This window comes from Poecile atricapillus, chromosome 5, assembly GCF_030490865.1.
Source record: "Poecile atricapillus isolate bPoeAtr1 chromosome 5, bPoeAtr1.hap1, whole genome shotgun sequence".
In the NCBI taxonomy this organism is placed as follows: domain Eukaryota; kingdom Metazoa; phylum Chordata; class Aves; order Passeriformes; family Paridae; genus Poecile; species Poecile atricapillus.
This window is the reverse complement of record NC_081253.1, coordinates 26,446,109-26,458,739: the sequence shown is the minus strand read 5'-3', so window position 1 is coordinate 26,458,739 and position 12,631 is coordinate 26,446,109. Positions and strand designations below refer to the sequence as shown.

The 12,631-nt window shown below is 37.9% G+C and overlaps 1 protein-coding gene across 2 annotated transcripts in view; it reads left to right on the top strand.

Moving 5' to 3' along the window:
* Positions 1 to 12,631, top strand: part of BMPR2 (bone morphogenetic protein receptor type 2) — a 104,117-nt gene that overhangs the window by 51,271 nt on the left and 40,215 nt on the right. For both annotated transcript variants that reach the window (XM_058839451.1, XM_058839450.1), the window contains exons 2-3: positions 167 to 340; positions 1,610 to 1,789. In XM_058839451.1, coding sequence (XP_058695434.1) covers positions 167 to 340; positions 1,610 to 1,789 — 354 coding nt within the window. The remainder of the gene's footprint in view (positions 1 to 166; positions 341 to 1,609; positions 1,790 to 12,631) is intronic.

The following is a 12,631-nucleotide window of genomic DNA, read 5'->3' as shown; positions in this document are numbered from 1 at the left end:
TTACTGTGTTTGCTGAGCTGTACTTCTGAGTAGTATCTAAGTGCCTTGTAGTTACACATCTATCTTTTTTTGAATGTATCTTTTCAGAAGACCTTAATAATCTTTTTGTTAAAGTTAATATTTCATGCACAGAATCAAAAATTATTTTTTCTTTCTTTGGCTAAAGCTACACAGAGTGAGGAGCGGCTGTGTGCATTTAAGGACCCATATCAGCAGGATCATGGAATCAGTGAGAGCCGAATCTCCCAGGAGAATGGCACAATTTTGTGCATGAAAGGTAGTACCTGCTATGGACTTTGGGAAAAAACACGAGAAGGAGACATACATCTTGTAAAACAAGGTATGTAATAGTTCAGTTTTAGTGCAGTAGTTTTCTTATTTACTTCATTTCTTTGTGATCTAGCCAGCTGATACAAAGCTGCACAACTGCAAAACTAGACTTCTTGCACATTGTACAAATGCATAGTTTTAAACTTCCCATTTAACATTTTTAAGTGTGAACAGAAAGTTTGTTTGAAATGAATGACTTCTAAAAGACATCAATGCACAGCTGAAAAAAAACATTCAAATTTCTTGTTACTTACAAGGTCCAGAGGAGGATGGCTTTCTTGAATTTCAGTATATATATCAATAAATTTAATAGTAAGTGTCGTATTAAGTAAAAAGTGTATGTTCATATTGATTAGATGTTTGTTTACAAAGGAAATTGCAGCTATAGTTCACATATCTACTGTAATTAAGTGCAGTTCTGTGAGGAGGATGAACATAGGAGGGGTGAAGGGCTTTGCAGTTTCTGGAGGCATGTTTTGATGACCATTCTCAGGGACTCTGCTCTTTTTTACTTGGATGCAAGTTGATGTAGTATAAGGCTGAATGACAATGCAGCTGGTATTTACAAATAGCCTGTGGAGCTGTAGTCCATGACTGCTGTTTGATCTTGCAATCTGCTGAAGGGAGCAGCCTGACTGCTCACCTCTGCCCCACTGCTGCCTCTTTCCCTTCCAGGTATTTGTGGATAAATGACATTTAACTGCTGTTGACCATACTTGGGAACAAACAGTTGCTGCAGGGACAAAGGACCTGCTATTAACCAGGCAATAAGTTGTGATCCTGTAGAAAAGTCCAGTGATGCTGACAATGTGGAAGGGCAGAATTTTGAAAATTATGCAAGAAGCACCAAGCTGTAGATGCAGTCTTGTGGCCTAAGGAAGGGACTAAGTCACAATTCATTTACACTGTGGACCAGAGAGTGGTGATATGGTCTGTGGTATCAGAGAGATGAGGAATGGAATATTTCTGCTTAGAAGGCTCAGGAATTCAGGTTTTATCGTATTTAGGCAATAGCTAGACACTTCTGATGTTGGCCTTCATCCCTGCCCACATTTTCTTCTCCTTGGCTATGGGGAGTTCTAAAAGATATTCTTCAGGTTTTGGTTTAAAAGGTAGTAGTAAAGTCAGACAAGCAAGTTATGATAACTGTTTTCACCCCACTCTGTAATGTTTAATTAGGTAATGTATGGATTTATGTAGGTGTGTTTATCCAGTCAGTAGAACTAATTTTATGCTTAATTAAAAAAAATAAAAATCTGTCATTTGCTGCTTTTTACAGGTTGCTGGTCTCATATAGGAGACCCACAGGAGTGTCACTTTGAAGAGTGTATAGTTACGACCACCCCTTCCTTGATTCAGAATGGAACATACCGCTTCTGCTGCTGTAGTACAGACTTGTGTAATGTCAACTTCACAGAAAACTTCCCTCCTCCTGACCCTACTGATACAACACCTTACAGTAAGTCAGATGTTTGTGTCTCTGTCATTTCATGGTATAAAGATTTTAGGGAAAGAGCCTTCTTTTTTGGTACTGTTAAATGTGAAACCTGTGACCTTTCTGTGTCACAGAGATGGCAAACAGAACAGAGCTTTCCCTTAGGTAGTTTGTTACTCTCATATTCCACATTGCTCCACAAAGAATGAGCTAAATGCTTACACAAGAGGATTGTTTGTATAGGCAACTTATGAATGCAGCTTATATTTTTCAAAATGGTCTCTAATCTTGTGTGTTTTGATATTTGGATGCCCAGCTTCATAAGCCTGTGGAGGTATGCAGAAGATTCATGACTTCTCTTGAGAACAGGCCAGTGGTTTCATTAAAGCTACAGTACTTTTGGAAAGTTTGGCCTGTCTGGTCAGTCATGAATCACAGGTAATTTTGAGTGGTAGAACCAGTCTTGTATCAGACTGCTGAAGTTCTCTCCAACAGCCTCTGAAATCTGACTTCTTCCTTTTGCGTATCTCTGCTAAGGGCTAACTTTGACATAAAATTCAAAGAATACTAGTTTGAGTCATTTTCTGTTCAGTTGTTTATTATAAAATCAGCCTGACATACAGACCAAATCAAGGGATCAGACCCCTTAACTTGGTATGACAGAAGCAAGATCTTAACTAGCAGGTGCACTCTTATGTTGTTCCAAAAGTTAAGAACCTGTAAAGAAGTTGAGTTAGTGGCCTAATCTAAACATTTGGATAGCCTTTTCTAAATAGGAATTGTGAAAGGGAAGTTGAATAAAGTTAGGTATGTAAGTGCAGGTATAACTGTTCTGTATGTCAAGAGTTATTTTATCAGTGGAAAGTATTTTGTGAAATGAAGGCGTATAATTGGATAGCATTTACAGCTGTGGAATGCAAAAAGAAGTTTGTGTTTAGGAATGATAGTATTGAAATTAACTTCAGTGTGTAGATACGGATCACTGCTGCTTTCAAAAATGGCTGTAAGGCCTAATATTTGTAAGGAAGTTGGATCAAAATGAGGGTTTGGCATTAAAAACCAGCAGTCTGTAACTTGGAAAGTGTGCACAGTATGAATGGGTAAAGAAAGTTGGTAGAACATGCTGCCTTTTGGTTGACAGTACTGTTTGTAGAACCAGTGAACAATCACCATTTGGAATCAGTGTCACTGTGCAGTGCAGAACAGACTCTGCTTGACTTTGGTAAGAGTCACCAGATTTGGCTTCCCAAATGTGACTGGAGTTAGTGTTGTGCAGGAAAATTAGATAGGAGGAAAACCAGGTGTAAGGGTAATTCCTTGTCCCTTTCTGTCCCCCCAAAACAGGAAGACCAGGTTCTTACAAAATGATTTGTGCTTGTTCTTCTCAAAGGATAAAAATTACAAGCTGAATTAATTCAGTTGTTGAGTGATAAGATCTTCAAATAGTTTTAAATAGAATTTTTGATAGCGAAAGATCTATCTTAACTTGCAAAGTGGGTGGGTGTTGCGGCTGGGTCTGGGAGGCAGCTTTGTCTTATCTTCAGGGGTAGATCTCCAGGGATCTGTCAGAGGACTGGGCTTCCTCCACAGGTGGGGGAGGGAATTAAATCTGTAAAACAGTCCTTAATTCACCCAGCTGTAATTGAGTGCTGCAGCGTGCATATCTACTGACTCCAAACTGTTTTGTGTTATTGTGTCACTTTCCATTTTCATAATAGGCAAATTTGGCTTTAGGCATAAGCACAAGCAAAGTAGGTTGCTTCAGAGCACAGTTGTCTGTCTGCTTTGGCTGGGTTAAGAGATGGAGATGGGCCATTCCAGCAGCAAGAATGGCCTCATTTGCCACTTTGTGTTTTATTTGTAAAGCTCTACCATTGCTGCATCCAACAGAGACAGGGCTGCTCCTGGCAGTTCATATCCAGCACTCTGCTAGCACTGTGTGGAGGTACAGGATACTTGAGAGAGCTGGAGGGGTGAAAAAGCAGGAAGGCTGCAGCACACAGACCCCTGTGATGTTCCATTTCCAGTGGTGGAGTGTTCACGGTTTGTCAGCTCCTTCCAGAACCCATTCTGGTGCTGTAAGATTATATTTTGGCACATTAAGTACAGAATTCTTGCTTTGGCAAGGTTTGAGTTTTTATAGAGTTGTTGGGAAGGTTTGTATTAGCTACTGGATACCTTTCTTGGGCACTCTTCCAGCCTTTCTCTTAGAGTTGACAGAATGCTGTAAGGACATTAGCAAGGTTAGCTGCACAGGCTGTGGCAATCTGTGTTACCATACCTTTTAGATTATTAAATTGAACAGGTCACAGTCACATGGGAAATCTTCTGCGGAAGATTATTTCACTATAACCTGTGAACTGTAAGAGCACTAGTTTTCATCTATGTTTTTGATAAATAGTTCTTGAATGGCCCAAAGTAAGGTATGAGACCTCCTAGAACCATACTTACGATCCTGGAAATTTTGAAGTGGAGGTGACTGGTGCACAAGTATGTGAAGCCTGATGAATTCAGCCAACAGTTAACTTAAGTATTTGTAAATGTTTTTCTTCTCATTTTAAGTAAAATCACACAGAATAAAAAGTTCCTGGAATGACAAGTAGAAATTCAGCTGTAGTTTAAAAACTGATGGAGCCTGAACACCTTGCTGATGACCCTAATCAATTTAAAGCTTAATTTTTAAGGAAAATTACAATTGTTCTTTTAAAGATGCTTTCTTACAGCTATATGAAAGATCTGTGGAAACAGCAGAGTACTGTTAGGCCCTTGAACTAAATCCATCCAGAAAAATAGTGGAGGATTATAAAAATTACTTCAACTTTAAATCCTTTAGCTACAATTTTTCTATGAGGCTTAACAGTAGTGTGTTGAAAGATACAGCTAGACGATAAATGATTCAAGAAGACAAAATTAAGATCTAAACACATGTTAGATATATCAAATTATCATTGTCATAACATATAGCAATTAGAAAAATTAAGTGTAATATTTAAGATAATGTCACTGTTGTTTTTAGGATGTCAAAACATTTATCTCGCAACTGTATCTGTGTAGAACAGAACAGCTTGCTTTTTCTTTTTTTAAATTCATGTTTGATTAGGGTATAAATACATGTAGCCCAACCTGTCTTGTAACAAAATTTTTATGAAAATGAAAAATAACATTGAGGACAAGCAGGTTCTTGAAGCCTGAAATTTAATCCTTATTGCTTGTTAATGTGCAGCTGGTAATTTGAAGCAATCATACATCTGAGTAGTCAAAATACTCATCTCTTCTATCTTAAAGATAATCCAGGCAGATTTGAGTAGCTGTTGGTTGCTAATCCCTCCAGGTAGAATTTTGCAAATGCTGTAGGATGGGTGATAGTCTAGAACCCACAGTCTTGGGAGGTATTAAAAAGGCAGAGATTAAGATAGCTGTTTCCTGATGCCAGGAGAAGTAGTGGTTGGAGAATGGTGTTTATTTCTCATTTCAGGATTTGCCTGTGGAGTTTGGAGCTACTCAAATGCAGAGTTTCAGAAACAACCACTCATCCTCTATTTAACTCGCACTTTTGGGGGAAGATATACTTTCTTCTTCTGTGATAAATCACTCATGGAGAGATTCACCATTTTTCCATTTCTTATTTTCACAAAAAATTGACCAAAAATATTCCATCTCAGCTTCAGCCAGTATATTCATATACCACGTAACCCTATCTAAAAAGTGCCAACTGTGGCTTCCTGAGTCAGTGTTTTGAGATGTGTTCACTTTGTTAGCTTTGTCATATATTTAGTCAGACTTGCTAAATATCTGCCAGTTATGAGTACAGAATGCTTCCTAAATTCTGACACTGTTTTGAAGACAAATTCAGTAGTTCCTCAATCATTCATAATAGCTATTTAAATAGAAATTAAGTAACTAAAGACTTAAATGATCTCCCTTGTTGGTCACAGATATATTGCTGTAATGAAACATTCATGTTAAAATAACATCAAGATGAAAGAGCAATTTTTAATTTTTTTTCCCCTCAAGGCTGCTTCCTGGTGCTGCAAATAAATTAATGTAGCAGCAAATGAGTGTGAAGAATGTATTTTTCTATGACAGGTGGTGTATTTGTGTGATATATAGAAAAAACTCCTGGCAGCAAAAGTTGAGCAGTTACTGATACATGCAGTTGAAAATTATATAGGGTTTTCATCTCATAACAGCAAATGGTGGCTGCAGTTTTTAGAGGATGTAGGGAACCTTTGTTGAATAAAAGCACTGAGTTGTGGATAGAAAGAGACCACCTCACACAGTCAAGGGAATTATTTCTCACTCTGAAACACTGATGACAGGCTATCTTTCCAGTGTAACATTCTTGCCTCTCTTTGCCAGCCTTCTTGCTACCTCTATAAAATAGGTATGTAAAGGTCTGTCTTGAAGTGCTCATGGAATTGTGTGGAAACTTTGACAAAAGCTACCATTAAAAAAAAAAGAAGTCATTACTAATGTATGTGCCTGGGACTGGTTAATTATGATAGTAATGAGACAGTTTTCATTTAACCACCGTTTTTGAGAGGCAGCAGTTAGACTCACGTAGCTGTGGGCACGTGGCCCAATCTAACTCCCACTGAGGAGGAATTAGATCATGTCAGGCTTTTTTGGAAAGCTGTGGCCCTGCTCACTCTCAGTTGTCTTGAATGGCTTTTTCTGGAGATCAGCATCTGATATTAATTTAAAACTGAAATACATTTGCTTCAGCTGGGTTGCGGCACCTGATCAGCTAAGTTTGTAGCGATGTTTAAGCTGGTCTTTGATTTCTGATCTGCCTAATCTAAAAAAACATTCTGTAAATAAGCTTTTTCCTTCATGTGTATTATTCTTTTTGTTTTCAGGTGATTTAGATATAAAGAGGAAATTGCAAACCTTTGCAAGGTGGCAAAAAGGTTTTAAAAGATGAAGGTGGGAGTGATCTACACTGATATAGGATTGAAACTTTTACCCTGGAAATGATTTGGAGTCAGGCACCTCTTCCTTCAGTGAGGGGACAAGGCATTGTGTATTGTTAATGTACCTTCACTGTGTTATAAGGCAGGGGAGGAGATATTAAGACAGTGATTAAGGGCCTTAAGATCTCCTAAAAAAAGGAGTTTACTTTGAGACAGCTAAGCATTTGATGCAAGAGGATGATACTGTGCCTCTGAGGAAGTTGCTTTAGGGCACTGTAGAAAATGAAGATGCTGAGCTGCCGAAGGAGATAGTGGTCAATGTGCAAGGAGATTTTCTCATGAAGATTGTATGTGGAGCAGCTGATAGAGGGGGAAAATTAACTGTAGGGCTTTTTTTTTAAAGAATTCTTTAATATGCTGGCTTCATTATGAAATATTTGGATTTTTAGCCAGCTGTTGACAAAGCTGTATTTTCCTGAACCTTCAGTTGCCTTTCTGTCTAAAATTTAGTGCTTAGTGGGGCATTTTTTGCTGTATATTTGGTTACAATAAGTTAATTAACTGCAAAGGGGGCTGTGACACGGGGTACACATTGCTACAAGTGCTTAGTGCTAAGATTTTGGAAATGTGGGCTAATTAAGACTATATCTTGTGCCCTTGCAACTGAGAGAAAAGTGATGGTGCTGTGGATTAGTGCAGGGGAGAAAGAATAGAAGTGAAAGTTATTGAAGCAATTGAATTAGAAGGTTATTTCGAAATCCAAATGAAAGCCTTAACTTCTGTAGAAGCAGTGGAATGTTTTGCAAGTCTCTCAAGATAACTGGTAATGCTTGTCGAGTAAGTTCAGTTTCCCATTAAAACTGAATCTGTCAAAAGCAGAGTCTCTTAAAGATTGTTGGTAGCGGCACTTACTGTTTCAACTTCTAAGACATCATAGTCTCCTGAGATGAAATTTGAATCTTTACTGAATTTAAAAGTAAAGCTTTGATGTGAAATTGGAGTCTTGCATATGAAATGTTAGCTGTGAAGGCAGAACCTCCTTAGGCAGAAAACTATATGTGTAAACTTTTTTCTGTTACAGAAACATTTAATCAGGAAGATGAAATTGAAGTGTTTTACTTGCACTGACATTTAAATGTTTTGGAAATGTTTTTAAATTTCTGCTATGCACCAAACCCACAAAATGCTGAAAACCATGTTAAAAGAGCAAACATGTTTGTTTGAAAAAGCAGAAACATTTCAAATATTATTTTTACAAAAAAACCAATAACCCAAACCCTCTTTTTTTTTTTTTTCCTTTTACGAGTACATTCCTTATTGCTTTGTCACACTCCTGTTGGAGCACACTTGATAGGAAAGGTAACTGAAGGAATTAGTAGTGACCTGGAGGACCAAGAGCAAGGATCTTTGCAAAGTTCTCTTAAACATGTGCAGGAATCTAAAAAGGGCTTTTTCTGGATGCAAGGTGGGATTTTTTCTGTATCATGATGCTGCAGTATTGTGTGTTTGTGATGTGCTAGAGCTATATTTGTGCTGTGTTTCAGAGGGCTACATCTATTTTTCTTGAGTCCTTAGAGATTTCAATTCCTCAAGTACCTGTGAGCGTAACTTTCAGCTTGTTTGTTTGATACAATTGTCTGATCTGCATCTTTATCGTCCTTGAAGTAGCCTGCTTGTTTCTAGTACTCCACAGTGACTATTTTATTCACATTTAAGATCTACATTTAAGAATGGAAATTTTTTTGTAATGTAGTCACTGGTTTTGCCACCTTCAGTATTAGTGAAAATGCGCATTTTAAGTTGACCAGTATCTGTAAAAAAGTGATTCACAGTCTTGTATCATGTGCAGTTCCTGAGGCACTGATTTGCATCTCAGCTGGAAATTACTTGCTTATGTTTTATGCACTTCTAAGAGTTTAAAGATCTGCAAATATCTTTGGGTAATACAAATATAGTAAAGATACTGTTTCCTTTTGGTGGGAATGCTGACTACTGGCAGACCTTTATGTTGTTGTATAATACATTCAGTGTCATCATTAGCTGATACCTTTTGTGACAGTGTGCATTGGGGCTTTATTGTGAGCACCTTATAGACACACAGTAAAAGTAGATAAGGCTTCTAAGAATTATACTCTTTCAGAATGCATTAGTGGAAAGCTGGACTTTATTTAAACAATAAAGGTTGCATATAAGGAATTGTTTTGCCTCAACTCAAGGCAAAGTGGAGAAGAGACAAGGGTGCTATACTTTTTATGTCTTTATTCGCATTCTACAATATGCAATGTAATACATATATGCAATATCATCATTTTTCTAAACAAACCCTACACTGCTACTTAATGTTAATCACTTGAGAAATAGGTAGGAGCTCTTTGGATGGCAGATTGACGTACCAGTGCACTTCTGGGTGACATTATAGATCAACAGGCTTTCTGATTGTGATACTCTTCAGTAACTATTCTTCAAATATTTTAAGACTGGGTAGACTTCAGCATTTCAGTGGGATTTAAGACTACAGCTCTGTGGAAGCATTTCTCCTTTAAAGGCTTGTGAATTTTGTTTAGGTAACTCTGCTCAACAAAGTATACTGACTGAATTAGCCATGATAGTGTACATTGAAGTCATTGCCAAGCAAAATGGAAACACTGTTTATGTTTTGTGGATGTTCTGCTTGTCTACGTCCCTGTGCTTTTTCAAATGTTTATTTTCACATTGGCTGTGTTGATCTCCTGCTTTCCCTTGTCTTGTCATGCTTAGAGGCTCCTTGCAGTGAGCTGGAATGGCAGAAATGGCTGTGCACAGGCTGCTCAGCAGCTCCAGCTCCTGACAGAGGGCATTAGCTTCAAAACACTGCAGTTGTATCTCCCTTGGCAGCCTGGAGCTGCTGGGCCTGCTGTGAGCGCTGTTTCCTGTAACCCACTTTGTCCTGCCATGTTACCCACAGAGCATTCCTCAGGATTTTTAGCATGGCTCGTCTCTGCTTTTCTTGAACAATCTTGCAGTGAATGGAGTTAAGATTAAAAAACAAGAGCTCTGTGAAGTTTGGTTATAAAGCACTACTAGGTGTTGCCAGCTACTACTAATAAATTCCTACCCTGTGCCCAGCACAGTAATAGTCTTTGTCCTCAGACTGTTGGCATAGTAAGAGGCAGACTTGGGACTGGAGCTGTCAAGTGCAAAACAGAAGATCACTTATAAATACTGGGTTATTTGCTGTTTGGTGCTATTAGACTCATCTGTGTAGATCAGTGTTTACATCATAGAAAACCTTTCATGTCTTTTTTTTTGCTTCTTAATTAGACATTTTCAGTAAGCCTCACTTGTTTCTGTCCTGTGTGCTAGTTTGCTGACAGAAATCTGATTCTCTGTCATGGTTTTGAGATGGATACAATTTAAAAAGAAAGCTTTAGGTTCTTGGTATTTGACTTACTCTTGGAATAGCCTGTTAGCCCAGCTTCTTTGCAGTCTTACCTGAGCTGCAGCTATAGCTCAGCACAGTGCCTCAGAGGAGACTGAAAGTCCAGGCAGACACTTAAAATATATTGGCCCTTCAAAGTTGGTCATTAATTACATTTTCTTGTTGAGCTGTTTCTGGTAATTTTTTTTCTTTATCTGAAAAATAATGTGGTCCAGAAAATCCAATACACCACTTAACAGTGATTTCTGGCTCCATTCCTTATGGTACAGCATTCAGTGTCTCTTCAGAGAGGGTGCTAGCTGGAGGTAGAATGCTAATGACCTTTCAGTCTGGCACAATCCTAGGAGCTCTAGGTAAATAAAGCATTTGGTTTTTAACGGTGTGATGTTGTTTATAAGGACACTTGAATTACTTTTAGGCAAAAGAGCTGGAATTATGTAGGTTAGCTGCCAGGTGGCTCCTGTAGAGCAGAGGCTGGTGCAGAGCAGGCTGTGAGTGGAGATGGCAGCATTGCCCCCAAATCAGGGAGCAGAGGCTGCAGGCAGCACCGTGCTTGGATCTGGCTTGCAGGTGCTGCAGCCAAAGCCTGAACTTGAGACTATGTGTGCTTATCTTTGTGTATATGCACTAAGTGACTCTTCTTTGTGTGATTTGATTGCTTTCACAACTGTGCTGGTGGACCATCTTTTGTCAGGAGTATAAAAAGGGTTAGGAGCTATAGTTGATAGAAGCTATGGATTGTCTCTTTCCCTTCATCCTTTCATCATATCAGACAAAATCTTTGCATGTGGATTCATATTGGGGATCAGTGTTTTAAATTAGTTTTCCTTACAAGGAAAGGCTCACGTCCTTCTTATTAAAAGAGTGACTGGAAAATTCAGCTAAGTGCCTCAAGTGTTTGGATTGTGAACTTGTGACTAACTCTGGAATTCTGAATGTGAAGTTTTGTAACTGGGCATTTAGCTCCTGACATATGTCATCCTGGCTATAGATATCTCCATTATTTCTGAAGAACTGAAATGTCAGGGTTGTTTTGAAGTTGCCTGAAGTGATCTTTTGGCTTTCTTGCTAACAGAACACACGTGCTTGAAAAACAGAGTTCATAGAGCATCCAGGGGAGCCTGTCCAACCCAGGAAGCATCCCATCAGTGTGCTCCTGGTCATGTTACCCCTGATTATACACCAATTGCAGGTTTTTCCAAAGCTGTAATTTTCAAGATGGAATGACTCCTATTGTTGTGGTCCAAATGGAAGATGATGGCAGTGTATTCACAAAAATCTTGGTGAAGATTCCTGTGAATATAATTGTACTTAAACAGGGATTCAAGTTGATACCAAAAGTCTGTTTACATTTGAGTTGATTGTATAATGAAGAAAGCTTACTGTGGCTAATAGGTCAGACTGGGATGTGATGAGTTCCTGAGAAAGTTATAAGGAGACCTAAATGAAGTTATGAAGAACAGAGTTCCTCAGTCCATAACTAGGTTTGTATACCCATACTGAATATTTCTTTGTGTCTTTTTATCTCGGTATTTTGTGGTGTTAGTCTTCTTAGTCATGCTGCAGTTTTGTTCTCTTTCTGTGATAGCTTTGGAAATGTTCCTTCCTTCCTTAGTATATTGAATTAGCTATTATTGATGTGTACCATTCACTATTATTATTTTTGCTGGTTTGTATTTAATAAATAAAATAAATGGTGAGGTGTTGCTATGGTCACTAATACATGAGCATTAGAGTTGGTACACCAAGTGTTGTGTCTATTTTTGTGTGTGACAGAGACCTTTTTTCCCTTATTGCAATTCTCATTAGGACTGAAATTTGTGGTAGGAGATCTGATTTTTCATGTCAGCTGTTAGAGGTCTGCAGATTTTTGTTGTTTTTTAGCTTCAGTGTTTTCAAAATCAGAATAGATATTGATCTTTTGAAAAACTGAACATCAGATTTATTTAGACAATCCATACATTTCTTTCTCAGAAGTCTTGGTTTGTTTTGTTTTTGGGATACTAAGATGTTTTATTCTGTAACACATTTCTTAATTTGAAAGAAATCAATATATTAATTAGCATTAAAGTATGACTTACTGAGTTCCACCCTGTTTCAGTTTATTTGTGTAGTATACTTCCATGCAGAATAAATTAGTGGAAAAACATTTGCTGTATAGATATGTCCTGAGGGGGAGAAGTTAGCAATTCAATTTTAAAGGCAAGGAATGTATTGAAAGATGGAAGTGTGAAGATTTTCTATTACCTTAGCATTTTTTTTAATTGTGCTTTAGCTTTTTTCTCTTATTTTGAAGTAGAAAGACAGATTTGTAATTTTCTTAGAGATGTGAGAAAATACTTCTTTTTCTAAGACATCGATATCAAGCTGCAGTGAGATAGGAGTTTGTGATCCAGTTCTTTTAAAATTCCTTTGAAGATTCCAGTGAGGTGGACTCAAATGTTTAATCACTACAGTTTTATGCATTTATTTGAAAGACTGAGCCTAAAAAATACTGCGTGTATGTTTCTTTGCATTATTATTTCCCAAAAGTTT